Below are 16,562 nucleotides of genomic sequence, written 5' to 3' on the forward strand. Positions count from 1 at the left end.
ATATTAACTAGATGTCAAGCTTCATAAATAAACTGACAATAATTCGTTTTTGTTTTGCTTTTATTTATCACGCGTCATTTCAGGCAAGACAAATCAAGCTGGCAAAAAATTTGCTTCACCGCGGAAGCGCGAGTATCCAGTTAATATATATCATTTTAAAGGGCAGAGCTCTGATTGTGCGTAAAACATCAAACAGGAAGAAATGAACATAAAGAGCGATTGGTTTTTAAATTTTAAAAATGTAAAATGCCTTTTAAACTCTTAAGTTCTAATTTGTGTTGCTGAAAATAATTGCGGATTAGGGATTAAAGAAATGAATTTTAAAAATCTCTTGAAGAGAAAGTTCTTTAAATATTATTAGACTTTTTATCCGTTAGTTTAAAGCTCCATTTACACTAATCTCTTTGGCCTCAAATCTGATTGTAAGGAAAAGAAAATAAGAGATGAACTAAATGCTAGTAAGACCGCAATCAGATTTGAGGGCAAGTATAGGACCAAAACTAGACTTATGACAAAATTGATATGGACTGATTAAAAATTTTGCCTAAAATAAAAATAATTTTTGTTTTAAGTTAAGAATAAAATTTAAATTACCGTTTTTTTTTAAAAAAAAAAAAATAAAAAAAAATAATAATATTGAGCTCAATATATAATAAAAAAAAAAAATCAACCCTGAGGACCATAAGGGACCTTCGGTCAGTCAATTTTTTTTCTGCTTTGTTATATAAATGTCAGTCCTTGTCATTGACATAGATTACTGAGCTTAAAGTTACCCGAGTATTTTATTACAAACCTATTTTTAGTTGTGATAAACGTATGATTACAGTCTTTTAGCAAGTTGTGAATATTGTAATAAAAAGGCTTTGGATTTTGCAGAAAAATTTAAAAGATTCGCTAAAAGTTTTGTATTACTAAATAGTATTTAGTAATTTTTAAAACCGATCAAGGGTTATGAAAAAACACCTTGATATTAACATATTTTATTTTTATTCTGACTTAAAAAATTGTCTAAATAAAAAAGAATATTAAAAATCTCATTAAGAATGTTAAAAATTTTTCTTAAAAAATCTTTTTTAAACCATAATTTTACAAACAACGAAAGTTCGGATTTTATTCATTTTACATCGATAAAAATATTTATCGAGTTAAAGTGAGGTTGCTAGTGCCGAATGTTTTATGGCACAATGTATGCATGATTTATTCTTATTCGTTTTGGCAGAAATAAAAATAAAGAAGTCTGCCAGATAATCAACGATGACTTCGCCTATGATCATAGACATCGAAAAGTGTTTTATCTGAAGAATGTAACAGAAGGTATTTTAGTATGAATTTATTTTTTCAAGCTTCAAAAGGAAACATTTAAAACCTTCCTGGTTTAAATCTAAAAACTTTGAAGAACTTTTTTGCAGTTTTCAGATTGGCAACACTTCAAACATTTTTGAGAATTAGTTAAAATAATAACTTTGCTGATTGCTCTTAAAAAAACACGTATTATCATTTCGATTATAGTTTTTTTACATACCAAGAATATCTGAAAACTTTTTTTGCCAATTCACATTTAGTTATAAATAAATAAATGATAAAAAGTAATATTAAGCAAACGTTAAGGTTGAAACAATTTCAAGTTTAAAAGTGTAAAAGTTTAAATATTTAAAAAGTGATTCATCCTGTTCAAAGACAGAGGCCAAAAAATAAAATTAAATCAGAATATCAAAATAAACTCAATAAAACATCACTTGAATCTCGCCATCAAACCTCACCATTTAAACCTCGTTATCATTTGTAAAAAAAAACGTAAACTTTGAAGCTTAAGGTTTTTAACGGCACCACTCATTTGGTAGGGTGGCAAAGATCGACTGTTACTGGACCGTTATCGACCAATGATCGACCGGTAGCTAGAAATTGACATTCGCATGTTAAATTTGAGCCATGTGTAAATATACTTTGAATAATTTTTTCCGTAAAAATGTTTTATTAAAAGCGCTATTTTATTCTTAACAAAAAATAAACGTTATAAACTAAAAAATTAGAATGAATAAGAATCCATTTCCCAAGAATTTAACTACAACTGCAGCATGTCAAATAAAAAACTTTCTTTTTCATATTAAATACTTTACACCTCAATTAAAAGTTGCTAATATTGTTTTATACATTTTATCTTTATAGAAGTAGGAAAATTTAATATGATGTTTTATTTAGATTTTTTTCCTGCATAATGCTTTCTCTACTGCGTCGGAGAAAAGTAGTAGTGGCTTGTCTCGGTTGCATTTCGATATTTACCTTAATATACCAACAGTTATCTGATAGTCGATGGGAAGTTAACACTTTAAAGTCTGTTGTGTCTAAACTACAACAATATCACACGGACTTTAAGAGAAGTATTAATTTTACAAACTTCCAATTTAAAAACATCGTTAAAGAAAAGAGAAATAATAAATCTCCACGCTTTACAATAAATCCTAGCCTCTTGAGTTCAGCAGAGCTACATGCGAAAGCAAAGAGTTGCTTACAGCAAAGTGGCAAACAAATAGCGAAGTATTTACAAAGGAGTTTTGAGACAATTTTTTCTGCCGACTATGTTGCAAGTAAAAGAGTTAGTCCGATTTTAGAACCAGAATGTAGGCCAGGCCTTGATTTAATTATCATTATAACAACCAGGCCCGGGGCTTTTTTTAATAGAGCAGCAATTAGAGGAGGCTATGGAAGATCTGACTCGGATATTAATAAAAAAATATTTTTAAATAACCCTTTCAACTATATCACTATTTTTACTGTAGGCCGTGATACCAACATAAATGTTGAAAAACTTGTTGAAAGTGAAAATCGTCAATTCAAAGATATTCTTCGTCTTAACTATGAGGATACCTATGAAAATTTAGCTAACAAAACTCTATTGACAATTGAATGGCTGGCAGATCATTGTCCAGCAAAATTTGTGTTGAAGTCAGATGATGATTGCTTTGTAAATATATTGTCAATCGGAGCGTGGTTACCAAAACAAGACTCAAATATTAAGTATATAGGAAGAAAAAACGAATGGATGCCAGTCATAAGAGACCCATGGCATCGAAATTATGTTCCATTTGAAGATTTTAGCGAGGAATACTACAAACCGTACTGCGCTGGCGGTGGGTATATGCTGTCGGGTAGCATACTTAAAAATATAACTATAAAAGCAAAATCTATCAAACAAATTATTAATGAGGATGCTTACATGGGTATGGTAACTAATGCTTTGAATATATATCCAAAAAATGATGAAAGATTTTTGCCGTTTATATTTTCCAAACAGAGTGCTCTAAAGAGACCAATATGTCAATGGAGGAATAAGTTTGTTATGCATGGTATTATAGCAGAAAAACAAATAACAATGCACTGGAATGCTATAGCAATGAACGAATATAAATCTTTGTGCGAGTGGGATCCGCCGTAGCGGCCTAAGTTATTACTATTTATTACTATTTAAAAAAACTTAGGTATATAAAATAATTATAATTCGTAGCTTGTTCTTCATTTCATCAATCTCGCCAATTCTTCCTCTTCATTTATAAGTTTTCATCACCTAAAATTGTTTTAAGTATTGTTCACACGTTATGAGTTTGTAAATATTTTTTGGTATCATAGTTTTTTTAATACATTTTTACAAGAGCTCAACAAAACATAACTAAACTAGATTTGAAACAATTTTAATGTGATTACCGTTGTTGAACAATTCTTTAGAGGAATCCAATTAATGAGGGAGAAGGAGGATTGTTATTTTGGGAAATTACCTCCTTAAAGTTTATTATTTAACATTTATAAGTTCCTACCTTATTTATTCGAATAATTTTATCTTTTGCACTTATTTGATATTCTATCTATTAGATATGTTAATTAGAATTTCAAATAAATGCAAAAAGTTAGTAGAAAAAAAAAAAAACACAATTAAGCGAGAGTGTTGCACCTTGGGATAGTTTAGGAACAAATATGTTTAGGAATAAATATGTTTATTTTGACTGGTAAAAAGTTTTTGTTTTTTAAGTACTACTTTAAAACCCAAAATTTAGACACCAAAATTTAAAAAATGATTTTTAATACGAAAGTAAAACTTATTTTTTACGCCCTTACATTATATCCCAAGGTAAAACACCAGGTTGTACCTTGGTACTAAATGAAAGTGGAACTTCAAATTAGCAAAGAAATTTTATTCAATTTGTACAAAAGTACAAAAGTAACACCAACAACAACCTAAAAGAACGTTTATATTCCTATATGACTAGTTCATAGAAATGTCATATGCATTGAAATCAACGGGGAACTCAGTTACTTGTTTTATATGCTCAGTAAAAATCCTGAATTTGAAGGTGAAAGTAATTAACATGTTACATCTTTCTTTTATTCATTTCATCTCTTATTAGGAAAACATTTCATCTCTTATTAGAAAAACATTTCATCTCTTATTAGGAAAGTATTCCTTCCAGTTTTGTATTTTATATGCAATGTCGGTTTCTGTCAATACTTTTGCCACATAGTAACATATTTCCCTTTTACCAGACAGTTTAACTAAAACATAAACATTTGACTTTATTTCACCACACTTAATGCTATCCTCTAAATCTAAGTCCATTTCTTCTTCCAAACCTCCTTGTTTTAATTTTTACATAAATATATTACAGTTTTCTGCACCAAATTAAAAACACATTCTCATAATCTGAACTAGAGGCGTTTTTGTTTGTTTTTCTTTCTGGGATTATTTTTATTTTTATTTGTACAAGGAAAGAAATTCTTATTCCCAACGGATCTTCTTTTCTGCTTAATTTTATTTCGCTATTCAGTTAACTTCTCTTCAGGTGTATCTGTAAGTATTCTGGTTTTTCCTGACTGTCTGCGCCTTAAACTTTTTCCTGACTGTCTGCGCCTCAAACTCTTCTTTTAACCGAAGCTTAAGTAAACTGGCGAACCCATTCTGGAGTCTCAACAGTAGATATTTGTTGTACAGACTTTGAAGGGATCTGTACTTCACATCTCAATAGCTGGGCATCTCATTTCCTTTTAGACAAGTGGTGGAAGTTGATAAATCAACCTCATTTGTTAGTTGTTGAACCTTATAATTGTTCGTAGGAATTGTATTTTTCTGGACTTGTTCAAGATCTATTACATAGGAAGAAAGAAATTTGTCTTCAGTATAAAATATTTCTTTCAAATGGACGTATCCCTTTAACCTGAAATCCCTTTTCAAAACTTTCTTTTGTAAATGTTCTTTCATAAGCATTACCAACTAATTCTGCGACATCATGGATATCTGGATAGTCTTTCCAGGTTTAGATAATATCTAACCATTCAAAAAATTGTTGTAGTCACATTTACAGACCGACCTACCGGTTGCAGCTTGTGGGATGTATGGGAAGGAAAAGTTAACATCATACCTTTTTCCTTCCATAAATCTAAAGCTTCAATTGAGATGTGACTTTCATGGTTGTCTAGTATTAGAAAGATGGACTGCCGTTTTTTATGCTTGATAAAATGCTTTATATAATAAAAAAAATTTTTAATTGCACCATCTTTGTGAATTTGCACCCCTGATTGAACCATTTGGCGCTCCGATGTGGTAAAAATTAGCATTGGTGGTATACTGTTGCCGATAGCATTTACAATTTTTTACATTAAGTCCCCTTTCATCTGAACCTGTTTTATTCTTTTAGTAGAATGAATTTTAGGAGGTTTGTGTACCGTTGAGTTTCCGGTTTCATTTGAATTATGTACAATTAATTCAGATGTTTTTATCTTCAATAAATTGAACTCTTCTATTGGATAATTATTCACATATAAACCCTAAAAAATTATCATTAAAAACCGCTTAAAACATAATTACAAATATATTAGTTAGAAATTAATCAGAAATATAAAAATTACTAACCACTTTCATCTAATTAACTGCTTTTATAAAAAATTTAAATGTGTTATACCTTGGGACGTCCAAAGGTATAAAATTACCTTGCGATAAAATTACCGTTGTAAATTTTGATAAAATTTACTACGGTAATTTTGTCACAAGTTACAACGCATTACAAAAGAGGAAAATATGGCTGCTTAAAGTGTTTGAGGTTAGTTGAACAGATCAACGATTCCTTTGGAAAATGCACATTTTAAAGTTTTGTACAATGTCATAGTTTTAACACAGATTAAAAAAAAACAAAAGTAAAAAATAAACAATTAAAGATCAAATATTTACTTAACAACGACAGATTTTCCTTTTATCGTTTAGCTTCCGAAAAGCTCACTGAATAGTTGCCAGTCACTCAGTGGCCAGATAAAGAACTAAGAAAGCTTAGTTTGGTCTTGTCGCACACAGATGACATAGCAATCCAGTTTTTCTCAAGGTAAAACTGTCTCATGGTGCAACACCCTCCCCTATCTCAAAAACTAAGGATGTTCATTTCGTTTTATGCTAAACATACTTTCATACCAAGGATTATGACATACATGACAATGAACAGCTCTTGACAAATATGAAATAGTCCAATTTTAAAAATACATAAAGTAAATCTTTTGTATTTTTTATCGCAAAAAAATTTGAAAATATTCTTAAGTACTAATTTTCAAGAGTATTTAAATTTTTTTTTTTTTATATATCACGTGCGTGAAGTTCTCTATTACATTCTCGTGTAAACCACGTGGTCGCTGTTTATGGCTAATTTTTCTAGAATGCTTAGATTTCATCGAAGTTAAATATTATGGATCAAAATTTTATAAAAAATAAAAAGTTCTTATTAAAGATATCAAAAGTATATTTAAAACAATTAAACTTTTGTTTTATCAGAAAGATTTCACCAAAATATCTCAAAATTTGCCAATTAACTTTAGTTAATCCAATTAATTCTAACATATTATCCGTGCATCTCAATGGATGGTTTTTTATGGTTCACTCATGCTTTTTAGATTCTATCAAAGTTATATATAGTTTTTTTAATTACTAAAGATGTTATCATGTTTAATCAATTATATTATTTTTGTATGTATGTTTATTATGTTTTGTATGTATATTTATCAAGTCATTTATTATAATACTAAAAATACTTATAATAATAGATAATTATTTATGAATTGTTTAAACAATACTTAACATTAAACCATTTAACATTTAAAATTAAAAAAGTACAATTTTATTTGTTTTTTAAAATTTTTTTTTCATGGCTTTTTTGAGTAAAAAACTTATATTTGCCAAAGATAATTGATAATATTATCTTTTAAAATCAGTCATCTGTTTGATTTTAAATTTAAGATAATAAATGACCAGCAAAATCAGTTCACAAAGCTTTTTTTTTTTATCAATTATGTGTGGCATAAAAAATTGATTAAAAATTTTTTTACTAAAGACGACGTCTGTTAACAAATAAAATTTCATTGCATACTTTTTAATGTTAACGTTAGTAAACTTGCTGACTTTAGACTACTATATAAATTTTATCATAAAATTTCAACAACGCAGTATAAAAATACTTTAAATACAACTGTTGTAGAAATTTCAAGATTACAAGGAAATCCAAAGTTGTAATATTTACAACCGTTGTTGTCATGCTTTATTTCTTCGTCAGAAAATCAAAAATAGAAATAAAAACGGTGATTAAAACCTTCGGTTTTCAATTAAACTTTAACATCAACATTTTAACAATTTTACTTCGAAATGAATTTTACATCTGAAAAACAAACTTTCCGTTTTGTTTTAAAAAAAATCATTTAATAAACTTCCATTTTGTAAAAAAACATGCCCCGTATTTATAACTTTTTAAAAATTATCAACATAAAATAAATAAATAAATTACTTTTTTCAATATAAACTTTTTTTTTTGGAGTATAAACTTTTTCGCACTTCCAATTTTTTTCATTTGGATAATTCGACTGTCATTGAGCAGGTACTGCGCTTTCTTTTGCGCTCTTTTACGTCCTTTTGATTCTCTTCGTAGTATTCACTGTTGTGCTTCAAATCTATACCTAAAAATTTGTAAAAAACTCTTTTGAAGCACTTTAACTTGTGCCAAGATAAAGAGTTCATCGTGTTGATTGTTGGGCGCAAACTTATTAAAAACGACATAATATAAGTAGAGTATTTGGAGAACAAAGCGATTGACGGATAATGATGCTGGAAGATAAAAGATAAAAAGGCATTTAAAACGCATAAAGTTGTCACAATGTGGATGCCGAATAGCAAGACTGGTGTTTTTCTAACAGGCAATTGTTCTGCTAAGAAAGAGTTTCTAATAGATTGAAAACTAATTTTTCGTTTCGCGATCGGGGCCATATTAGTTTGAATAGATTTCATAAGGGTTCTTAATCTCTCCCTGTGGCTTGTTGCAGTACAACGTAGTTGTATTTCTAAAGTGACTGTTAAAACTGATAGCATAGAAAGAATTGTAGAAAAACAAATAATTGAAGTACTCGACATGTACAACATCAGTGTTTTATCATTGACTCTAAAGGTCCTGCTTACATAATTTGGTTGTGCAAATAGAGATGCAACCAAATACATTGAAGTAAAAGTCCAAATTACAACTAGAGCTCCTAATAGTCTGCCTTTGGTCAACACGTTCTTGTAAGTAAACGTGAAGTTGACGACAATATAACGATTTGCGGCAATCAATGTTTGGCTGGCGTACGAAAGAAGTACCAAGTAAACGGCTACTTGAGCTAAATAATATCTACTTTGAACAGATCTGCAAAATAAGTAGGCTACACTCGAGCAGGCGAAAAGTAAATCTACCAATATGATATTCAAAAGTAGTTTACCGTCTCTTGTTCTCCACAGCTTTAAACTGATGCATATTATCAAAGCAGCGGCTGAGAACAATATTGAAACCACGTAAATATAAATTGTTAAATCGAGCACGTAAAGATAATCACTCATTTTACACTTTTTCTACAAGAAAACATATATCTTTAAAAACAGCGCTCATATATAAAGCCAGATTTTCCAGTTTCAAGACGATCATTTAAAAATTTTTAACCACTGTTAGATTAGAGGTATCTAAAGTGCTTTTTTATAACACATCAGTGGAGATTTGATTGGTATTAACTATAATTTATAAGGATTTATTAAAAACAATAGCAAATTTATTGGATAATAAACTGGAAGAAGAGACAAGTCACTCTTTTTTTTTCCATGACAAAAGAAAACTTTCCAAAATACAAGTGTTGAAAAAGATGCCAACGTTTCACAAAACGAAGCATAGTTAAATCAATTTAAATAAATTTTTTTAAACAAAGTTTCTCAAAAATATATATATATATATATATCAAAAACTAAGTAAAACAGTACAATGGAACAAACTCTTTCTTTTTAACCCCAATCCAAGAATCCATAAGTTTTGTCGCGTTCAGAAATCGCAAACAAATAACGCGATGCGAAAGTTTTAAGCAAACTAAAGCCCATGCAGAGCGGTTTTTAGAAAGGAAAAAAAAGATTCCTTCGACTAAACACAACTCTTCGTAGTGGTTATATACAACAAGAAAACTAGCAACAGGTGTAGCTCCTTCTCTATTCAGTACCTTAATTTAAATCAAGCTAGTGCTGCATTCTTGAAACTGCACGACTTTTCTTTACCTATTCTGTTATAAGTTACTAGATTCTGTGAGTTTTACAACAGATTCATTTCCATTTTGACAAAAGCAACTTCTAAATAAACTTATTGTGATATATATTTATAAAACATTTTTAGCCATTGTTGGGTGTGTTCAAATAAATCGAATAACTCAAAGTTTTTAAAAGATTTCCAATCTTATTTAGAGGTTCATTTTCACATGGCGTATTACAATAAACAGTGTTTTGAAAAATAGCGGTAGACTTAAACTAAAGCACAACGAATAACAAAGGGGGGTTGTTATTCGTTGTGTTTTAGTCTACCGCTAGGCAGGCAGGAGGTTGCTTAATTTAAACACTAAAAAACATTTGTATAAAGATGATGGTTTTGCCCTGAAACGTTATTTTTATTTCGCGAAGATGAAAATCTGTCATCTTTTTATGCATTTTTTTTTTTTTTTTTTTTTGAATTTGATAGAAAAATTGAGAAATTAAAAGCGTAAAGAAAGACGGGTAACTTAGTATATATCTTAACCTTTGAAACGACATGCTCTTTAAAAATGATTAAAGAATTCAATTCTAAGATGACGTGGATCTAAAACAAATTGACATGAACATTTGAAGCTCCTCATCAATAATTTTAATAGAGTTAAGACTTTAAATGAGTTCAGTGATAAAACCCACTCGGAAAGAAAATTAGCTTAATTACAGGAAGAATTCAATTGGTTTTTTTTACTAATTATTTAAATAACGGTATTAAACGATGGAAAAACTTCAACATAATCTTTTTTTTTTTACAAAAAGAGCTTATAATCTTCATTTTTTGCGAGAGGGGCTTGAAATTATATTATATTTTAAAATGTAAAATAAGTTATTGAGTAAATTAGAACATTTACATCTAAACAGCCTTCTCTAAATTTATAAAATTGATTTTCCAATGTTCTATCGCAGATTATGTTTGTCGACAACTAAGGCGACAATTATTTATACTTCAAAAAATAATGTATATGTGTGCAGACGATATTAATCTGTTATACTATTACAAAGGCAAGACATTTTTATTGTCTATAATCCTGAAGACCATAATTACAACGATTATGAAGTACGGACAGGATATTACGTGAATTATTAACAAGAATCCTAGAGCTACAACCTGAGATTTTTTTTAGACATAATTAATTGATAAATAAAGTAAATAAAATTAAATTAATTTTTAATACGTCTGGCTGAAGTTTCAGATTATTTTACCAAATATGATAAAATTAAATTATTAAAAATCCGTTTAAATACTCTGCCCCTATGATCATCAAACAAAGATTTATTTGAAAACAAAGTTAAGATTAAAAAGAGTCCCTTTAAGCATAACACATATTTTGAGAATTACATATTGATTGTTTTTTTTATCGATTTCTTTAAAAATATGTGTAAGAACAATGTCAGACTAACTTTAAACTTTTAATGAAGATTCCATAAGCTTACAGTTCAAAAAACATTCATATGAAACAAAAGAAAAAAAATTTCAAATATTTGCTGAGTAAACACTTTGCTGCTATTTTAATATTCGATTTTGTCACATTCGTTTTGAGCCACGATCAACTTTTGTTGATCAATGCTATATTTAACACTTGTATGTAGTAACCAGTGAAAATATTATGAAAAAACTATTTGCTTCCTAAAAAGAAGTTTTCTAGAGATCAAATATTTTTTATCTTATCAGCTGATAAACAATTCTTAATTTTGTAGTTTTTTTCTCCCATTTTAGATTAGTCTTTTTACAAAAATAAATACTTTGAAATAATAAATGTACAAAAGAATAGAGTGTACTGCATGGTGATGCCGTCTATAATAGGATTTTAAACTCTTTGATAAACCTAAGTGATTTCGTATTTCGCCTTTATCTTAGTAATATCAGGAGTTCATAATATTTGTTTCATTTTATGATATCGCTTTATTTTATGATATCGCAACATAGAATCGTTTTACATACGCTGCACGAATTTAATACATTGTAAGGATTCTAAAGTTTGCGTTTAATTCTACTCGATAGATAAGGTTGTTATCGAGTAAAATTAGGCAAATAAGTTTACAATATTAATAAAAATGACAATATGATTCATTCTCTTTATGAAATTAATTCTGAAGTTTTCTACAGAAAATATTTAGTAAAACGATAAAGAAAAAGTACACGTTTTTTTTATTATAAGAAACTAAGCAAATGTGCTTTTTTACGACTCTAATACTAAAAGTTTCTTAAGAGTTTGTTAAGTATCAAAAGAAAGAAAAAATACATAAAATTCAATTTGAAAGCATGTTTACAAGCAAGATGAAATGTTTACTGTCAACTAAAATTACTCCAACTCCATTAAATATCATTCAATTTAATATAATCCTCAGATTTGTCCCTGAACAGAACACAAAACATATTTATCGAATTCTTAATAAGTTTTTTTTATCGAAAATTAACTTAGTACTAATAGTTTCTTAAAATTTTGGGGCTTCTAGTACTAGTTTCTTATATACAAGTTTCTTAAAAAACAAAAGTGTATTAAAAATGGCTTTCGACTGGCAACTTAGTTCGTGATAGAGTTTTGATAAGATACCGATTATCTTATAAATAAAAGGGTGGAAAATGAGAAGAATCATCTGTGACATTTGATCGTCCTGAAAAAATAAGCAACTTTGCATTTCAACTGACCTGTGCAAACGTGTCCTTGCAACTCGAGTAAGCCGTATGTTGCCTTCCGCGAACATCTTGCGACATTTCTGAACGCGACAGTGAAAGAATGTTAGAAAACTGGTGTTTTTATCCTGAAGTAACCAGGGGGTTCAAAAACATATTGTTTTCTGATGAGAAAATTTTTCGATATAGACGGGTATGTACAACAGATGGAATGACAGAATTTAAAAGCCAATGTGTGCAGAAGCTGATGCAAGAGGGGGAACGTTAGGCTAGACAAATTTCCATTGAAAGAAATGGTTTGGTTGGGTACTTGCCACAAGGGTACAACAAAGGGTATTATACTGGAAAGCAATTTTAACCATTTAAAAGTGAGTTTTCAGTGACGCGTCAATATGTCAGGAAGTTCAACATGAAAAAAAAAACTGAAATTCGTTTTGAAAAACCGAAGAGCGCAGAATCGTCCAGATTTGATAATGATTCAAAAGAACAGTGCAAAGAATGGCGCATACTTAACATGAGAACTCCTAAGAATTAAATAGCCAAAGGAATTAGAAGTATGTCACTTCTTCTCAGAGGATCATTTTCATTTTCCGTCCGTTATTTAACATTCGAGAGCTTTTAATCCAATACATTTATGCTTTTTTAGTAACTTTTAAAAACATTTACACTTTTATAATAGCTTTTGAATATATTTATGCTTTTTTAATAGTTTTTGAATGCATTTGAGCAGGATATAGAAAGAATGATGAGTATATATGATGAACATATTGAGCAAATACCATCTTCACAAAGTTAACCCAGAAAGATGATCTAAGATTACTTAAATTCTTATCAACATTTGCTAAGTTAATGTTTTCTATTAACTTTATTATACATTTCTCGCAAGAGTAAGCCATTGGAAAAGCCATATCCAGTGGATCTCTATTCAAAATACTGAAAAACAGGTTGGTAACAGCAATCTAGGTTTATGAAAATACTATCAATAATAATAAACTTACGAACAACATTTTTAACATACTGTTATGTTTAAGACCTTCAAAGTACTGTAAAATAAATATCCTTCTATTATTATAAGAATTTAAAAGATAAAAAAATTTCTTCATAAATATACTCACTTTAAATACTGCAAGAGAATGAATCGAAATATATAGTATTTCCCTTCATTGTCTTTACAATAGCCCATAAATCATAAAGCTTGCAATTTATCACTTATACTCTTAACATTTTCATTATCATGAGGCACCTGCAAATCCTTTGTGCCAAATATCTAAAGTTCTTAAATCGAATACAACGATTGTGATTTAGTAAATATAAGCAATGCAATAATTCTTCTTCAACGAACAAATAATAGATAATGCCCACTTTTTTTCACGAAAGATTTCTTTTTTCAAAGATAGTACACTGGCTAATTTTTATCTTTTTTATTGACCATCTGGCCCGTTTTCAAAAAGTGTAGATAACTATACAAAAGTTGATTCACAAATATTGTGAACACTTTTTTGATCGTAACTGATTACGTACTAACTACAACAAAAAAAAGATTTACTTATCTTGAATTCATTTTAAGATCGATGAAATGCGACAAGAATTGAAAGTTAAAACAAACCACTTAAAAATAACCAACTCCAAAAATAAATACCAGTCTTTATGTTATCAGAATAATTTTATTTCAAGTTTTGTAAAATTCGTGAATGTGATTATGTGAGTATACATATGTGTGTATGTATACATGCGTGTGTATGTATACATGTGTGTATGTATACATGTGTGTGTATATATATATAACAACATGTAAACAAAGCAAATAAGACGCTGCTGATGATACACTCTTCAGTGGATCTCCCTGATGAAATGGTAGCATCCTACAATGAAGCTGTAAAATACCATAACCAACGTTAAGACCATGGATCTCTCTTGATGGTTGCTCAAAGCAAGAAGCGCAATTTCGAGTACCTGGAATCATGCACCTCGCCAGGTAGATGGGAAAGGTGATCTATTCCATCAAAAATCTTCTTTTCAAAATCCAAATTACTCTCACCGCTTTGACCTACAAAGCCAGAAACAATGTTGTTAGAGATGCAGCAATAGAAGCCTTAAAAAGATACCTAAGTTTTTTTTTCCCTATATTTGATTTGCTTGGCTTTTTTCAGCTCTTAGACTGGTGTTCAACGAAAGCTGCCATGGTCAAAAATCTTAAATTTTCCGAAAAGAAAAAGTCACTTAAGCGAAATGAAGGCAAACCATTCAATTTAGAAAAGCCACTGGAATTTTATGTCACAAGTCAAACATCTAATCTTTTCGACCTTCTCATCAACAACGGGGCAGAGAAGGCTCAGGTTTTCTTATCAATGCCACTCAAACTTTAGCATATGGAACCAATTTATATTTAGTTCAGGGAATCTGCCAAGCAGAGAGAGAGAGGGGTTGTTTTAGTTGTTGGCATTCATTGGAAAACCTTTCCAGTTCCATCAAAGCGTCTGTTGAAAAAAGTCCCGAAATAATCAACATATAACATTAGAAAATATGAATTAAGTTCAGAATAACTTGAACCTCAATAAGACATGATTTTTTGTTTCTTATTTGTCTTATAACAATTTTTTTGGTGAAACCAAATTTAACATTCTCGTTTCTCCCATCACAACAACATTTATTGCTTAAATTGAGAAACGGTCCATATGGGGAATAGAATAAAAGCTAATATATATATATATATATATATATATGATTAATTCCTTAACCTCAACACGTTGATAAATTTTGTAGAGAAATAATAAATTAATGAAACTTTTATCCACAAGTTCTTACTTTATTTGCTAATAATCATATAAGATGGTACAGTTTTCTTTTCTATTTTTCTTCTTTTTTACTAGTCCTAATTATTACAAATGTGTAATTGCTTTTTTTAAGGCACCAAAAATACTTTTCAAATTATACAAACTTTATTAAAGGAAAAACTGTATTTATTTATTTATTTATTGCGAAAAAAGGGAAGTCAATGTAATAACAATACAAACTTGTTTACACAAAATACAGTTTATGAATGTTCCTTGATGTGTAAAGTAATTATGAAAAGGAGGTTATATCCAACTATTTATTTATTTTACGTATTTTGGATAAAAATGTTCAAACGGTCTTGTCATTATAAAATATATCAACAACTAACAGTTTCAGACAAAAAAAAAAAAAAAAAAAAAAAGAAGCAATATAATAGCATCACACAAACAGAATAAATTTTTTATTCTGAATAAATAGATATAAATCTCAAAAGTAGGAAGGCTTAATAAAAAATATTGTATGATAATCCTTTTCATTACAAATTCGACAAATTCAAATAACTATTTTATTTACAAAGTAATTAAAAGAAACTTAACAATTTTAAAAATATAAAACCTATTTTTTATGCTTAAAAGATTTAAGTGATGGGGATTCCGTAGAACTTTTTCGAAGTTTTTTAAATATTTTTCTGTTCTTTTATTATTTTAAAGCTCTAAAAAGTTGATTAGTTAAATAATAGTTAAATTAACTTTAAAAAGTTTTAATAGCATAAAATTTGTAGTGTAAAGTTTTAGTAGTTAAAATATTTTAAAGTTTTTTCTTATATTATTTTAAAGTTTTCAGTTCTTATAGTATTTTAAAGAAGAAAAGTCTGTTTAGTTTAATAAATTATATTTCATAGCCACTTATGTTTTTCAAAGCGATAATATCTTGTAATAACTATAACTGTTTGATAAACCGTTTATAAACTCGTTGTGTGTGATTAACTCTGTTTGCCAACTTCCAAAAGCTAATCCAGCATAAATCCATGGGGAGGTTAGCGGTTTGAAAAATAGTTACAATTAATGCAAAAGAAATTAGAAAGGAATACACTTGAGAATGACCATTTGGAAATGATTTAAGTGAGTTAACAGATACTCGATCCCCCAAATCTGTTAATGAGTACTTTTAAATATTAACTTATCTAGCATAATAAGTTTTTGTTTTTTTTCTTATACACATTATTCATCTTATCAAATGTATATATATACTCATAAAGATCGTTCTCAATCTTCTATTGCTTAAATTAGTCAACGAAAACTTTCGGCTTTTAACGAAACTGAAAATTCTGTTTCGGCAACCTTCTACTTGTTTGGTTTCGGGCGAAATTTAGATTCAAACTATTACCCTAATGAAACAAAATTTTTATTAACAGATTTTTTTAAGATAATTTGTTTTTAACTTAGTGTGTGGAATCTTGATTTTCTAATTATATTGATGTTTAAACGTTTTGGGGGGTATAGTCAGTTTTTAATTAGAACAATTCAAGTATCTTTAATTGAAAGCACGTTACAT

General features: G+C 28.8%; 2 protein-coding genes across 6 annotated transcripts; one reads left to right on the plus strand and one right to left on the minus strand.

Annotated features, from left to right (window-relative positions):
• The first annotated feature begins 1,188 nt into the window (after positions 1–1,188).
• LOC145194665 (beta-1,3-galactosyltransferase 5-like) lies at positions 1,189–3,919 on the plus strand. Of its 2 annotated transcripts, none has more exons than XM_080072340.2 (2): positions 1,189–1,314; positions 2,200–3,919. In XM_080072340.2, exon 2 carries the CDS (start codon positions 2,216–2,218, stop codon positions 3,431–3,433), a length of 1,218 nt encoding a protein of 405 aa, XP_079928466.2. In that variant the 5' UTR covers positions 1,189–1,314; positions 2,200–2,215; the 3' UTR covers positions 3,434–3,919. The 2 variants fall into 2 exon arrangements, with proteins under 2 accessions (XP_079928466.2, XP_089936392.1); XM_090080266.1 differs by lacking the exon at positions 1,189–1,314 and adding an exon at positions 1,794–1,933.
• Positions 3,920–7,528: 3,609 nt separating this feature from the next.
• On the minus strand, positions 7,529–13,582 carry LOC149892281 (uncharacterized). Of its 4 annotated transcripts, XM_090080414.1 has the most exons (3): positions 12,249–13,299; positions 8,764–8,893; positions 7,529–7,971 (listed from the first exon to the last, which is right to left on the minus strand). In XM_090080414.1, exons 1-3 carry the CDS (start codon positions 12,312–12,314, stop codon positions 7,862–7,864), a joined length of 306 nt encoding a protein of 101 aa, XP_089936540.1. In that variant the 5' UTR covers positions 12,315–13,299; the 3' UTR covers positions 7,529–7,861. The 4 variants fall into 4 exon arrangements, 3 of the variants coding, with proteins under 3 accessions (XP_089936540.1, XP_089936539.1, XP_089936538.1); XM_090080413.1 differs by lacking the exon at positions 12,249–13,299 and adding an exon at positions 13,349–13,582 and having other exon boundaries at positions 7,529–8,893; XM_090080412.1 differs by having other exon boundaries at positions 7,529–8,893; positions 12,249–12,995.
• Between the last annotated feature and the right edge of the window lie 2,980 nt (positions 13,583–16,562).

Source organism: Hydra viridissima, unplaced genomic scaffold (genome assembly GCF_058129835.1).
Source record: "Hydra viridissima isolate aposymbiotic clone 2 unplaced genomic scaffold, HvirCarnegie_v1 scaffold_2, whole genome shotgun sequence".
Classification (NCBI taxonomy): Eukaryota; Metazoa; Cnidaria; class Hydrozoa; order Anthoathecata; family Hydridae; genus Hydra; species Hydra viridissima.